Here is a 16,481-nt window from a genome sequence, read left to right as displayed (position 1 = left end):
TGAACCCTGACCATCTGAAACTTGGTGTACTGAAATGACTTGTTCATATGGCTGAGATCCAAAACTGGTCTCTAATCTCCTGTTTTCTTTGGCATTAAAAAGACTCTTGAGCAAGTTCCAGACTCTCTCTGGTCTGGTGGGACTTCTTGGGACGACTCTTTTTCTATCAGCTTGTTTATTTCTACTGCTGCTGCTTCCCTCTGATTGGGTGCAACATCAGGGATTTTGTTTATTATCAAGAGGGTGGTAGGGAAAAGGCATTATATAACCTCTGGAGAAAATCCTCTGCACCCATGAATCTTTTGTAATCACTCATCAGGCTCTTTAGTACAGGGATAAATGACCCCCGACTGCCTCCAAAGATGGACAGATAGGCCTCCTTTCAGTAGCATTAGTAGGATCTGTCAGAGAAGATGTCTAGAACCCTGGTTCTGCGGACCACCTCTGCTACATGGAAGGCATCTTCCATTAGAATTCCTCTCTCTGCCCTAAGGAAACTATCTCCACTTGGATCTTGAAAGGGACCTTGGGACTTTCTGAACCACATTTTTCATCCTCCTCATTGGTTCCTAGAAAAGATCCTTTGAGGGGTCAAAAAATGTACATCCACAGTAAACACTGTCTTACCTTCCTGCTCACACCTGGAGTGTTGTGTCTTTAACTTTGGGGCAAATTAAGAACTTCCATCAAAGGGAGCACTGACGAAGGAAGACTTAAAGGGCTCCACAAAATCATACTAGCACATTCAAGCATGCCTCCTAATGGAAATGCCTGAAACCACCGCCCGTGAGGTATCTTCAGATGCATGTGACAGGGGTCTCATGGACGAGTTCAAAATGGATAGGAGGGTAGCCAACTGCAAGGTAATAGTGTTTTCTACCTTGGAAGAAACGGTCTCACAAAGAGATTTGGTAAGTTCCTTAATCAAATCTCTCTGAAGTCATGTGAAGTGTGCCAAATAACTGAGCAACCGACAGGCAAAATTCACTGAAGCATGTATACACTTTCTGAATCTGTCCAATGCACTAGACTCCCTGTTAGGGGAGTGGTCAGAGGAACTCTGTTCTGCTAGTTCCTTCTTTGTGGCTGCTGCTACAACCATGGCATCAACTGGTACTCCCTTGCTCCAAAACTGTCAAAGTGGTGCCAGGATCCTATCTGGTTTCTTGGAGATTGGCTCAATGGTGTCAGGTTCCTTCCATGCCCCTCGATAGACCAAATCAACGAGTTTGTTGGTGGGCTGAGTCAGACAGGAGGTAGATGGGCCAATTCCAAAAACCTCCAGGATACAGACTCGTTGGGAGACCAACCACCCCTTTGCTTTAAAAGTTCTAAAATATCTCCAAAGGAAACGTCATCAGGTGGTGACCTTGGGGACCCTTCCCCCTTATTAAAATTGGTATCCTCTGTGACAGACTCTTGTGGAGAGTCTAAATACCTCCTATTGCACTTTTTCTTTTTTGGAACTTCCTCAATGGGCTGATCCAGAGAAGTATCAGAAGAAATTAGTATACCATGTTGATTATCCTGGCAAATTATCTGGGCTGGCTGTCCCCATGGTACAGGAAGCTGAGGATCAAAAGACAGAAACAAATGGGGTTGGGAAGTCAGAACCAAGGAGGGGGGGGGGGGAAGACACCCTGACTCTAGTAACAGAGAAAGCTCTATCCACCATCTCAAAAGCAGAATGCCTCAGAGAGAAAGAAACTGACTGCTCTGAAAAGACATGCTTCCAGCCAGTCGTCTCCCTTTGTCCCCAAGGTAGAATACATGAAGTAGGAGTCTGAACCAAGCTATCTAACACTGAAGTTCCAAGGGGCATCTCTGACAATTTTGGAGTCGACTCCAACACCCACGACCAGGCACCAACATTATGGCTTAGAGAGTCTTCTGGATCCAAAGTGCTTGGAGCCAGTTCACTCAGAAATGCCACTGGAGTCGACGATACCACGATCTTTGGATCCGATTCAGATTACTCTGGAATCTTCAGATCCAACTGCTCTGAAACAAAAGGTTGGATCGGAAAGAAGACAGTATTGGTGGGGTAGTACTAACAAAGATATCTGGACCCAATGGGGTCAGAACCAGAAGAACCCCATATGAATTTGCTTTGAGAGGAATTTCCTCATCATCCTATCCACATCATTTACAGTCAGACTTATGGAGGAACGAGTGGAAGATGCCATTAAGGCTGCACTTGAATGACAGTGCCTAGGGGACTTATCCAAGAAGGGAGAAGGCAGGCAAAAGGAAACTGTATCCAAGAACAATGATGAGGATCTAATTCGAGGAGACTTTTCAGGTTTAACCTTCGGATCCAAAGGTTTTGAAACTTTGCGAGGAGGTTCTAAACCACGAGCTGAAGGGGAGGCTGGATCCAGGCAACACTTCTTTACATCTCTTTTGTCAGATTTCTTGGGGGTTTGAGCCCCAGATGATGCTTTTTACAATTGTGAAGGGACCAAACCTCTTAAAATTAATTTGTTTTTCCAGTATATCAGAGCTCTAGGACTAAAACCTTTGCAGATATCACAACTTATCTCTAGATGCGCAAGGCCAAGACAATAAACACATTTAGCATGCACATCTGATGAAGGTATTTTATGACCGCAGGCCATACATTTTTTTTTTTAAATCCAAAGGCTTCTCATTTTCAACTAACTTTTTAATAGAACTAGAAGGGTATAAAAACATAGTTTTTTTTTTTAAATGAAAAACAGGGAAAGAAAAAGGGGAAGGAGTGATGGTAACTAGAAAGGTACTAAAGTAGTACAAGGAAAAGGAATACCAACTATGGTGATAAAATTTACACAAAGTATAACATATAAAAGGGAGGACAGCAGAAATTATATAAGAAAGATGTTTTAAGACAAGATTTTCTGAAAAAGACTTTTACTCACAAAAACTAGTTTGTTAACTCAAAAGTTTGCAGTGACCACGTCTGTATGCAAAGGCAGCAAACAAGATTTGAGGTATGTTAGGTGTCTGAGGCATTATGGGTAAGGAAGCAGCTTGAGAGTTTCAGTGTTCGACGAGCTGAAAAATGCGGCTGAGTCGGATCCAAGGGTCAGATCCGAACAGTTGAGGAATGAATAAAAATAACATCAGATCCTTTACTGCACTGCACTGATAAAGTTACATGTCATAAAGACCCAGCCACTGGTAACTTTCTTTTAAGGGTACATTGATGGTATCACTAATCTATAAACCATGCAGATTCACATAAGCAAAAAGCATTGCCCATTTTCTATTACCAGCCCATCTCTGGCTCCTCCACTCCCATGAAGCTAGCTGATGCTGGGACATCCGAGTTGGAGTTGGGCTTTATGCCCTCGTATCACAGAGTTGGCTACAGTGGCAAATATCAGTTTTTAATTCACCCCCTACCTTTTCCAGTACAGGAAGCCAAGATGTAACCAAATGCAGATTCTTTAGGCACAGCCATTCCCCATCACGTGCACAATCCTTTAAGGTCCGAACAGCAAGATCAGCTTGACCCTGACCCATTGCCACCTAGAAAAGAAAAATATATTGAAAAAGCAGTTCAAATTTTTCATTACTGCTTAGTGAAAAAGAAACAATATAAAGTTCTAAGGATTATTAATTGCAATGATTTTCAAAGTCATAATAAGAAAAGTGTTTCTTAACAAGGAAGAGGTCTCATTGGAAAAGCAACACTGTTGCATATCATCCCATCATCATCATCAACTCCCTTTTTCCCATTTTTCTACATAAGGTGTCATGTCATTTGTTGCCATTTCTCTTGACTCAGTGCAACTCTCCTACTTTCTACAACAGTCATGCCTGTCACAGGTCTTCAATCACACAATCCATTCATCTCTTTGCTGGATGCCCTCATTTCCTCTTGCTTCTTCCTGTCTGTTCCAAACCTTCTTCACCAGATTGTCTTCTGCTTTTCTGCATATGTGCCTTAGACACCATAATCTGTTCTCTCCGACTTTCTCTGCAATAGGAGCTACTTTGGCATCTGCTCTGATGTCCTCACTTCTTTGCCGGTCCCATTGTGTGCATCCTACCACCCATCTCAGGCACTTCATCTCCATCACTTCTAGCTTCCTCAACTGATCTGCTTTCACTGTCCAGGTTTGTGTACCACAGAGTAGCACTGATCACACCACTGTTTTGCATGTTACTTTTCAACTTATTTAGTATTATTCTTTTACACCCTACCCCTGACACTATGTGCCAGTTGGCTGCAGCTTCTCTGATTCTAGCTTTGACCTCCACATTCAGACTTGCCCTCTACTCAAACAAACCTCCCAGATTTTTGAAGTTGTTAATTATAAACAGAACATAGTGGAACAAGTTATGTACCATTTTGACAAAATATTAAACATATAAACTACAGCTGGTACTTAGTTTTACTTGGCAAAGTTTTAACAACTTTTTTTTTTAATTTCAAACTCTGCATGCTTAATGTTTCCCTTTCCCATTATGTCAATCAAATGTCCCAGTGCATTTCAGTATGAAGAGGTACAATTCTAGCTTGTTAGAAAGCACAATGAAGATGAATGCGAAGATACCGAAACTAGTGCCATGTTTTATCTCAGCAGCAGTCAAGCTGTCAAATAAAATTACCCTGACACGTGTCTTTAAATGACTGCAAGAGGCCTGTTAATTCCTACCAAAGCACAAATACCTTTCAAGCACAAACCACATGTGGCACATCCGGCCTCACCTGATTTTATTTAGTCATCAGCCACCACCACTACTACCCAGTCCTAAGGAAAGGCATCTCATCCTGGGGCATTCTATTTTTTTCACATCTCTGAATACCTACTTCCAACAAAGTGAAAATAGATCCACACATATTGTAAATAAAATGAGGACTTTAATTCATTGTATGTTGCTCTTGTTGTATCATAACCATTTATTCTGCATCTGGCTTTTGTGGTATATCATGCTGTCGACTAAACTGTGCTTTCTTTTTCTACTACTGTAATAGTAGATCTACCTATCATTTTCTAGTTTAAGCTGTTAAAAACTTATTACTTTACAAGCATTTTATATAATAAATAATGTTTATTTTTAGTCTTGACCTGCGAGAAAGAGATAACATTGCAAAGCAGAGTGAATAACACCAGTGTATAATGGTACATTAAAAAAGTACAGACAATGACACCGACCATATAAATACACTTTCCCAACTTAATAAAAACTTATATGTAGTCCACTGGATAGTCAACCAGGTGTTAAAATAAGGATATCTCCTCTAGCTAAATGAGTGTTCAAAGTGGGGTCCAAAATGGCTATCTTAGGCCACCTGTTTGGTATCTACTTTTCAGAAGTGAAAGCAGATGTCAAGGGACCATGGCTTAGTTTTTGTTGAAGACTACATGTACTTATTAAATCTCCCAAGGGCACTCAAACTCCAACAAGGTCTGAAACACACCAATGCCTGATGAGTCAATCACAGTCTCATCTTAAATGTCAAAAACAATGCAGTACAGTTGGGAAATGCACTACCCTTCCCCTTACCATATTGCTGGCACCCCTCTCAAAACAGATACAATTATTTGGCACTTGGATACCTATGATGACAATCCTTCCTTGATCACCATGTCTCACTTGTGGGAAGAATGTCTTTCCTCCTTGATCAGATGATCTTTAGGGATATCTCTCCTGGGTCCCATGCATTCTTGGTTCCTTTATTATACCTACCTTTGAATGCAATGCCCTTTTGGAATGTAAATCATAAAACTTTATCAATCTCAAAGACCCCAAAGGTTACTGACCATGAAGATTTTTGGACTACACAATCTAAGCTACTCTGGAAGACTAAAAATCCTGTCCTTTACTGGGTTTCAGAGTTGTGACCTCTGTTTGCCCTTCAAGCTATTAAAGTCCCTACCCTTTTCAACCTCTTCCATACATCACTTGTGCCAAAGGCATTAACCTCCACAATAAGATCAAAGATACATGACAGTGTGAAAAAACTCAGCACATTCCTTGCCTCTGGAATAAACTTCCTCAACACATCAAACAAATTAATACAGTATCTACTTTCAATGCTAGTCCTAACAACTGAAAAGACCATAAATGTTTGTTAGAAAAGATGGGGAAATAATCTTATCTGCAGTAAATAATACACATACTCAATACTGACAGCCCTTAGGTAGTAAGATTAATACAAAGTTAGAATCTGTGTCAGAAGGGCATTCTACAAAGATGTGTGAAAAGAAAAAAAAAAAACATTTTCAAAAGAATTCGCACCTCGATGAAAATAGATATGAAAATGAACTGTTCGTAGGTACTACTGATGTGAAAAAAATTAAAACTGTGAAATCTGAAAATGCATATAAAGCACCAAGACAGGAATGCAAGTCACACTGCTGGAAATACTAAGAATTAATGGTCAGTATATAGACTTTAAACTTAACATAGACACAGAGTATAATACCCTGTTAAACTTTTTGGGGGTGCAAAATACCCAAGTTTCAGTAGTGTACACATTGTTGATTTCTGCTTGCCACTAGGCTAGGCTTAAAAAGGCCCTTGTTATCGTTAGCGTAGTAAACACCTATGAACTACATGCCACCAATGGACAAAACTCTTGACATGTCAGCACACCAAAATATGAAGCACTGACCTCTTATTTACTTATTTTTGAATGTTAGCACTTAGAAAGTAAATTATCCATATGCAAGTAAACTCTCAGTTAACTGGCACACATGGGGATTGGAAGATGACAGATAACTGTTTCTGGTTGCTTGAAGAGTTACTATTAAAATAGGCCTGACTAATACTGTACCCTATACTATTTGTTTGGTTTTGCTTGTTCTTAGGTTTGGCAGAGAGGGAGTTTATTACAATCTTCCTTTATAAAACTCTAAAAACACAAGGCATGTTTCTGACGGGGCGTGGGGGGGGGGGGCAGAAAGTGCAACACATGAAAATTGTACTGTATTTCTTCAATTTTTTTGTTCTGATTGCTTGAGTTCCAGTTAACTGAGAGTTTACTGTATGATGGTTTGTGTGCTTTGAGAGAAAGTAAGAGGTGGTAAAATAAATTCACAATGTAAAACCAAATATTTATTTTTCTCTCTTCTACGTTATTTTCCGGCACTACTACCCAGTATTCAATGTCTCTGTCAGTTCTACCAGCTACTTCCAACCTGACAGGACTTGCTCAGTAATATGCTGGGGTCAGTCATGGATCTTCAGGACATGCTGGGGGTGAGTCTTTGCCATCCAGATTCATTGTTTTTTTATTTTTTTTTACTGGCCTGCACTGCAACATCTGTGGTTATGTGCAAAGGGTGGGCATGCAATGGAGAAGTTCAGGTATACTGTCCTGCCTCCACAGCAACTCAGTCATGTCTACCTCCATCTTTTCTCTTTGGACCATGCCTCCTACCCAGCAATGCCCCTAGCCTCTATCATGGATCATCACAGGACATGCCCATGCCACTGCCCTCCCCTCAGGAGGGTCACACCCATCCCTCCTTGCCTGTCAGTCATCTGTGCTGCTGGTCAAACCTGGGTCGCCTGGGCTGCAGTCTGGGCTTTATCCCTACACGCCACCAAATAGCTTGTAAAACCAAATGCTAGATGTGCACAGAATCAGTCGTGTAGTCACAGAGACATTTCAGCTAATGTGAACAGCCTTAACACTGATATCCTGCACAACTGCACTGTTTTATTTGCAGGCTTAGGAAGCTTGCAACATAATACATAAAACTTGACTGCACCACTTTTTCATGTTCCTACAAATGTTCCCATAATACTAAGAAGTAAAGTTGAAGAGAAAATGAACACAATAGAAAGTACTGCTGTCATTAAGAAGCAAATGGTGTTAAAAGAATGGGCGAGGCACATTTGTACTGATACACATCACTTGAAAAAAGTGATTAAAAAGCACAGTTCACTATTTACAGCTAAAGATGTAGTCTAAAGAATGTCAAGTGCTAGCTTTTTCAGTACTACATGTAAACCAAGGTTTCTAGCAGAAAAAAAGCTACATGAAATAAACTCCACATCGTGTACATTTAATTTGCATTAGGAAGATACAGGGTCTTATACCTCCCATTTTGTAATTCATAAGTACAAAAGGCATTGCAAAGTGCTTTTGCCCAGATAACTGAAGGCTTGAAAGGTATTGTGAACATAACTGATGACTTACCGGTGCGAGATAAGACATTCAGCCTGACAAAACACTGCTGAAGACTTAAGTCCACATAATTTCAAGCCAAATTATTCTAAAGTAACCACACTCTGCAGTTCCCTTGCCCTTCTCGCTTGGGCCATGGCTGGAAAGGGTCTATGATGGCAGTTCACTTTACCTGGTTAACAGATAAATAAATAAAAAAGTGGAAACATAAAATTAGAATGACAAGTCTGTAAAACAGGGACGATATTCTAAAGTCAGAGGATCTGAAACCTAACCCAGAAAAAAATCCAACATCTGTGCAAATGCCAAGGCCACAAGAAAAGCAGGCATTTTGTTTCTTAAGAATGCTGCAGAATCTTGTGAAGTTTGTACCCAATATGCCTGCAATAACTATGCCTCTAAAAAAGAGATGAGAAAGGTACAGCTTGAGAATGGACCTATGAACAGGAAGAGTTTCAAAATGCTAAAGAAACCAGTTATAGATTCTCCAAAGTTACAATACTATGACAGGAATAAGCCACTGATGCTTCAAGTAGGTGTTAGTCAGAATGGTACAGAAGATGTGAGCTTACAACAGAAAGTGCCTGTTGTCCAGTGCTCAAACACATTTACAGGAGCATAAAACAGATTTTCTCAGACAGAAAAAAACTGTTGGCAGTCATGTATGGACATTTGACACTTCACAAATATGTAAATGGCAAGCTGTTCAAATGGAAAAAGGACACAAGACCTTGCAAAGCATATTCTAATTGTTTCTGCATTGCACAGGATGTTATTCAACCTACAGAGTATCTAAAAGTGAAATACAGGTCAGGCAAGTTAGCATATACTCTGAGTACAACATATTTTCCAGAGATGCATGAAGAATTATTAGAAAAACTAATGACTCTTTTGGTCCACAGTTATCACAAACTGAAACAAATGCTTAAAAAATTCAAAGACGCAATGATGCTGACTTAAAAAAACACAAAGGATGAAAGATGTTAAAATGAAAACCTAGCCTAGTCATCAGTAAAGAAATAAATATGGCCTTATTATTCTTTCAAGAAAGAATTAAGCTATATGCAAAGGCTTGAAGTTCAAAGCTGATAAAATAAGAGTTTTCAATTAACTGAGAACACAAATGCTTGACACTACACAGGAATCACATCTGGGAATAGGGAAGTTCACAGAGTAAGAGATATAATGTTTTGGCCAGATATGTCAACTCAGACAGAAATCGAATAGAGTTCTGCCATCTGCAATACACATATTACATCAGCAGTCTAAAGCAAGAGATGCTTGCATACCCAGTTACAGATCATTCATGGAAATGAGAGGCAACAGACTTACCTCAGTTCAAAATATAGATAGGCCTTCTGCCATTGCTCTGCTGTGAGACTGGAAAAGATAAGTGCTTATTTTCAACTGTTTTCTGCACTTCTGATTTACTAAAAACATCTGCTGCATATCTGTTTAAACTGTGCAACTGTTTTTTAGACTTAGTGAATTCAATCCTCACCTCTGTTCTGATTTTGGTTATTCCACCCACCTACCCGCTCAGCTGCTGTTGTGGTATTAAAGCGTGGTGGCTTTGAGTTGCCCACCTCTAATATAAATTTGATATTGGACACTTCCCCCCAGTCCCATTACATCCGCTCATTCTACTGTGTACAGTGGGATAAGTTGTAAAGGCCCACCCCTTTAGCTTCTCAACCTTGAATTATCTTCTGTCTCCTCATTTTCTACTGAAAAAAAAAATGTGCCTCTTCCTACTTCATTTTGCTACTTGTGCTTAGGAGTTCAACTGCATTTAGTTTACCGCATTTATTACTGCTTGTTGACAGCCTTATTAAAATGATGCTTGCATTCTACTGAATTGCTGCTTTATTTAAGCTGTTTTTTTACTGTTGTGATTGTGAGCTACTGTTTCAAAGCAATTTAGTGATTAACTATATTTCTTTGCTATCTACTGCAATTCATTAATGTTTAACTGCATTTTGTTACTGTTTAACTGTATCTTTTTCATACTGTAAAGTTCTGTTCTTGTGTCTGTAAGTGGTTAATTTGTGCCTCTTTGTGAGTCTTTTACTTTGTTCCTAACCTGAAATTGAGTAGCATAGTCTAGATGCAGATTTGCTGCATCCAGAGCTTCAGCTACACATTGTTTAACCCTTTTGTGGTATTCCAGCTACAAATTTTCCCTTAGTAGCACTTGTGTGATCACCCCAGTAGTACTGCTCTTAGACCTTCCACCCTTCACCTTCTTAGCTCTCTCTGGCGTCTTTCCCTCAGTTTCTGACAAATATGGATGGACAATTACCTATGTTTTCTCCTACCAGTCTGGTTGATATGGGCATCCTGAGACAGTGCAGCAAATGCCTCATGTACACGGACAACCCTCTACTACTATCACCTAGGAACACAATTTGTGAGAGATGCAATTACATCAAGCACCTAGTCTTCCCCACAAGACAGTACATCTGGCACTGAGAAGGTTGTCAACAAGAACACCACACCTCAAACACTAATCACACCTACACAACACACCCCCACATATGCAGAGGTCCTCAACAAAAACATACCCAAATAAAAGAGACCTCCAAGGCAAAAACACATGCAAACCCCGCTGCTCAACACACCACACACAGTGCACACAAATGCCTCTCACAGCCACTAAGGCCTAAATACAAACCCAACATATTAGTCATAGGAGACTCCACTGTGAGATACACAGATATGCCCTTCACCAGGCTGGATAAGGAGAAAGTCACAGTTAGTTGTTTGCCGGGTGCCAGAAACCGCCATATCACCCATGCACTCAAGTCACTCAACAGGTACTGTTATGATTCTGTCATAGTCCACTTTGCCGTGAATGACTTGAGACATACATCCCTGGACTATACGAAGAGAGTCACGATTGAGCTCGCTGAATATGTGTCCCAGGCAGGTATGTTCCTAGCCTTAAGCAGCAGTCTACTGTCACCCAGAATGATGCCTCAGTACAAACAGAAAATAATTGACTTTAACAAATGGCTTAGTTTTTGTTGTCACTCCTACGGGATCCAGTACCTGACAGCCTGGGATGACATGACTGACAAACCACAATGCTTCGCCAGACAAGGCTGCAACTGTCTCCTGGCAACAGCTCTTGCCTTCCCCATAGTGCCTTTTTTAGGCAATGCCATGAGGTCAAAACTACCAACATGAAAATTTTATCAAAACATAAATGAAAGGTCATGCTGTTAAATGCTATGAGTCTAAACATGAAACTGCACTCATTGCAAGCACTCTTAACCCTGCAAGATGCTAACATTTGTGCAGTCACAGAAACCTGGTTCAAAGCTATGGAGAGCACCCCAACCATACCAGGTTACTCACTGTATCATACATTCAAACCCCAAACCGTGAGCAGCAAAGCAAAATGAGGTGGAGTTGCAATATATATATATAAAAGACATACACACCTCCAGGCTGGTCAAATAGTATGATGCACAGGAAACACTCCAGGTGCAGTTAACAACTGACAAGACCCCTATTCAAATAATACCTAGCTATAGGCCACCAACTTTGACTCAAGATGCCCACTCCAGCTATCTGGACCTCTTCGAATCTATCAAGATTCAACCCTTTACCCCGATCCCGGGCAGCTTTAACTATCCAACCACAGATTCAAAGAAATATTCTTGCCAAAACACAAATGCCCAGAGATTCCTTGATTTCATCGATACAAATGCCTTGGACCAGTTGGTCGACACCTTCACAAGAGGTAAAAATATCTTGGGACTTGGTATTAACCAACATGAGTGAACACTGCATCGTCCCTACAGTGTCATCATCCCTGGTAAGATCAGACTACAAAGCAGTCATTTTCACAGCCACCATCTCCCCCGACCCCCTGAACCCCCCCCCAGCTAGGGTCAAACAAAAAAAAACTTCTTCAGAGCTGACTACAACCTCCTGAGGGAAGGTATAAACAGCTTCACACCTCACCCCCTTCTTAGGAACTGGCACAAATGTCCAAACCTACACCAAAGTACTATATGAACATTTACATAGCTGCATGGAATTAGGAATACCCGAAAGGACGAAATCATCCTCCTCAAGGAAGTGTCTGGCCAAAGCCTTCAATACTATTCCCCACTCGGGTATAATTGATAAACTCTCTCAACCAGGCATCAATCCATATGTTACCAGACAGGTAGCAAACTGGCTCAGTGATAGAACCCACCTAGTCAAAATAGGGGAAGCCACCTGAAGCAGTAGACCCAGAATGAGTGGTGTACCCCAGGGATCGGTCTTGTCTTGGAGCCTCTGTTGTTTGGGATACACTCTTCTGAGATGCTGGCCAAAATCAGTGGGCTATGGCTGATCAAGTCTGCAGATGACTGCAAGCTGGGAGCTGTCATCAATTCCCCTAGTGATGTGGACATCCTACAAAAGGGTCTCACTCAAACAAATGACTGGGGCCAGAAATATGGCATGAAAACGAATGCCAAAAAATGTATCATCATCCCCTTTGGGGAGAATGATGTCCCGACAAATTATCACATTGATAATAAGATCCTAAGCATGCAATTAGTCATAAGGGTCTTGGGCACCCAGGCTGAGAGCAAACTGACTTTTGACCACCATATTGTCTCCATTGTACAGAAAGCTTTCTACACGGCCCACCTCATTAGGAAGGGTATCTCATCCAGGGACAAAGTGATCATAACATCCCTGTATTCCTCCCTTATAAGACCCATTATTGAGTACAATGCCCCTTTCAACATGTACCTTACAAAGCACATGCAGCAACTGGAGAGACCACAGAGGTTCCTCACCAGGAGAATCCAGGACCTCAAACATCTACCCTACACATATAGGCTAAAGGCCCTGTCCCTCTACTCAGTCTCCTACAGACTCCCCAGAGGTGACCTCTGTCTAGTATACAAAGCAATTTTAGACCCCACCTAGATGGGACTGCTGCACATCTGCAAGCCAAGCTCCACTCGAGTAACCTGAATGCACAAACTCAACCTGGTCTGTGACATCAACAGGACTTGTTGGCGGGACAGATTTGGTTCCAGAGACTCCCCATTTTGTGGAATAGACTTCCTCTGCACGTCAAGCACAGTACATCATTAAATCTTTTTAAGCGCAACGTAGTCAACTGGATGGGGAACAAAAAAAACACCCCTGGGATTCCACCTGTGTCCCTGTTGAACAGTGACATAGGGTGCCGACTTGTTGGAACATAGGCTAAATTCTTGGCTAGGCTTGTAAGGGCCTCAGGGCCAGTAGCCTAGTAACTTCCTTTGATCCTATTAAAAAGCCTCATGCCTCCTGTGTGTGGGTTATTATTCCAATTCCCTAAAACATTAAAAATGCACACACAACGTACAACTGTGATTACAGTCTACATTCTCAAGACAAGGGACACCTATGAATGTCTGATGGTCCATAATGTGCAGGTCAAAAATTCACATATACAGCATGTAGTCCACACTATCCCTGGCAATCTGAAAGTACTGAGAATAATCCAAACAGTAATCATCCTCCTGAAAAAATAGCAGCAACAAAAACTATGAGGATGACTGGCATCCCGCAGTTTTGGAATACAGGATATTCCACTGCACAGATTCAGGCACACACCCATTTTCAGCTATTTTGTTTTCCCTTATATGTTTTTTTTCCTTCTCATCTAACCAATGAATTTTGAACTCCTAGCTCTCTCTATAGCTCTATCTTCTGCTGCCTCCTCCTTGGGGGCACCGAGACATGTCCCTGTGTCAGGTGATTCTTGTCCTTTGGAGCATAAAAGACCCCTCCGTCATCATGGGCTGTGCAATCTCCCATGCCTGAAAGAGGATCGAGGCAGACAGGAACATACTGGACTTTTTCTTCTAGCCCTATGTCCCAACCTTACATGATAATATCACTGACAAGCTGGACAGATAATGATGAAGAGTACCTGGATCACATGCCCTACACTGGGCCATACAGGGGGAATGATATCTACTCTATCCTCCAACCTCCCAAAGTCAAACAAGATTTTCTGAACTCCAGCTTCCACCACAGTTTCATTACATATGCAGGCACATCCCTCCCCCTAGATAGGCATTCCCATCCTTCCTGCCAGCACTGTCAGATGTCTGAGCTGCTAATTGAACTTGGGTTGCCTGGGTCACAATCATAGCTTTACTGTTCTACTCCTATATGGTGTTTGCCACTGCACCTGACAATCTTTAGGTTGTCCCAAATGGCCAGACCAGTTTGTTGCCCCATCCATGGTATTCACTACTCTGGGCAACAGCAGGCTGAAGGAGGTATTCATACAGGCAGCCTTAGTAGTGGATGATGCCCTTGGCAATGAGAGAGCATTTAATATAATCCTAACTCCTCACTTGAGAGCAGGATAAATTACCAGTACCACCAGTATCACTGTAGGAATCATTAGACCCTCCTTGCAGGAGTGCACACTTCCATGCTCTTAAAATGAGGGCTACCTCTTCCACAGACTGGATACCAAAAATATTCTCCTGGTCTGGGCCATATTTTGCATCACTACCCCTTCTCAGAGGGACTATGGTACTGGATGGACCCAATCCACCACCCCCCCACAACCCTAACTCCTCAAAGATAGGTATGCCCATCTCTCATGCCAAGTACAGCAGACACTAAAGGTGCTAAATGAACTCAGGTCACATGAGTTGTAGTCAGGACTTTGTTCCTGCATACCAATGGAGCTGGTTTGCTTACTAGATCAAATGTTAATGGACAGAAAGCTGAAAAGCATAAGAGACAGAAACATTCCTGAGGCAGGAACTGCAGACGGCTGCAGGACCTGTAATCCAATGGACCCGACCCCACTGCACAGTAGGATTAAAACCTTAATGCACCCCATGATTCTGCAAAGTAAAATTGATCAATGATTGAACAGTGGCAGGGATCATACAGAGGAGGATGGCAGTGAAAGGCTGATACCAGCTCACCCACTCTGAAAGGAGGAAGGCAGCCTGGCTCACAGCAACTGCAAATGCAACAGATTTAAGAGACTAGTGAGCCCACAATGTAATCAGTGTGGCACCTGAACAAGAGGTTATGCATGAACGAACACAAGCATGCACTTCCCAAAGCAGCTACAGTAGAGTTCGCAAGTCTGCAGCAGGGGTAGGGCTAAGACAGTCCACAGGATCTACAGACTGGCCTGTTCCCTAACACCTGATTTTTGTCTCTACCAGGGAATTAACAATGGGAGGGCTCACACCCTGACAGAGGAAATAATGAATCAACTGTTTGTAGGCAGAGGAGCCACTGGGCCAATCCTGTAGATAGTAAAAAAAAAAAAAAAAACAACTTTGCTGACCAAAGAGAAAGTATGATTTTAAAACCCATGAGAAGACCATATCCTGAAGATGAAATAGTTGGTAAAACAAGTCAATCAAAATACTAACTTCTTCATGGAGATGAAAATGAGCAGTAAATCACACGCCTCTCTAGAAGACAAACAAAACTGAAATGTATGTACTGACCATAACATTAGATTTTCAACATCCATAGTCAGCCACTTCAAACAGCAGGACTGGTCACCACAGGGTGCATTATTAGGGATTTTCCTAGAATATGAAGTCCACCCTTTACTCCCAAAATGCACTACGCGTTCCTCTCCTATTCACCCTGAGTTTATCCAAAATCAAAGCCATCTCTTAAAAACCTAGTCTTAAAAACAAGAACCACAGTACTGTCTATGAAAGGAAAAGTCAGGTCAACTAGGTTTGTGCAAAGGGGCACAATAATTTACAAGAGGGGAAGGTGGTGAGGGCATGTTAAAGTTGATGGACATGAAACATGGAGACCTTATATTCAAGCTAAGTGTATAACCTTTGTATCTTACATGATCCAGTCCAGTCATTTCAGCAGGGCAGTCTCTCCAGCTGAATGTCCTGGGTGCTATCATAACAGAATACTTCTAAGAGAGGTGGTGCCAAAGTAAGACCCAGACCTTGAGATCACATTCAGTTTATAGTGTTTTGCGAAAGTATGCAGATAAGCTCATGTTACAGCAATACAAACATCATCTACAAAATAATTTCTAAAAAGGTTAAATATGCAGAACACTGATCTTATTGAATGAGCTCTAGCTCTACCTGGTATAGTCTTACTACTGCAAAAATAAAAGTATGTAATACAGTCAGGTTATCTTATAGCCGAGTCTGCTTGTAGCAAAAGAAGCAAAAAAACTGATCATCTTTCTTATAATCATTCATTCTTGAGGCCACTTTAGGCATGAAGGCCGGATTCATTCTTAATGTAGCCATGTTTTTATGGAAAATTAAGAAGGAATGGTGGGAAGATAGGAGTTGCAGTTCTGAAACCCTTCTAACTG

General features: G+C 41.4%; 1 protein-coding gene across 2 annotated transcripts in view; it reads right to left on the bottom strand.

Annotated features, from left to right (window-relative positions):
- DYNC2H1 (dynein cytoplasmic 2 heavy chain 1) overlaps positions 1-16,481 on the bottom strand; it is a 6,555,988-nt gene that overhangs the window by 1,068,420 nt on the left and 5,471,087 nt on the right. For both annotated transcript variants that reach the window (XM_044072582.1, XM_044072581.1), the window contains one exon: positions 3,388-3,513. In XM_044072582.1, coding sequence (XP_043928517.1) covers positions 3,388-3,513 — 126 coding nt within the window. The remainder of the gene's footprint in view (positions 1-3,387; positions 3,514-16,481) is intronic.

The sequence above is a fragment of the Protopterus annectens genome, chromosome 5.part0, assembly GCF_019279795.1.
Source record: "Protopterus annectens isolate FY-2018-M chromosome 5.part0, PAN1.0, whole genome shotgun sequence".
In the NCBI taxonomy this organism is placed as follows: Eukaryota; Metazoa; Chordata; order Ceratodontiformes; family Protopteridae; genus Protopterus; species Protopterus annectens.
This window is presented reverse-complemented; position numbering and strand designations above follow the sequence as displayed.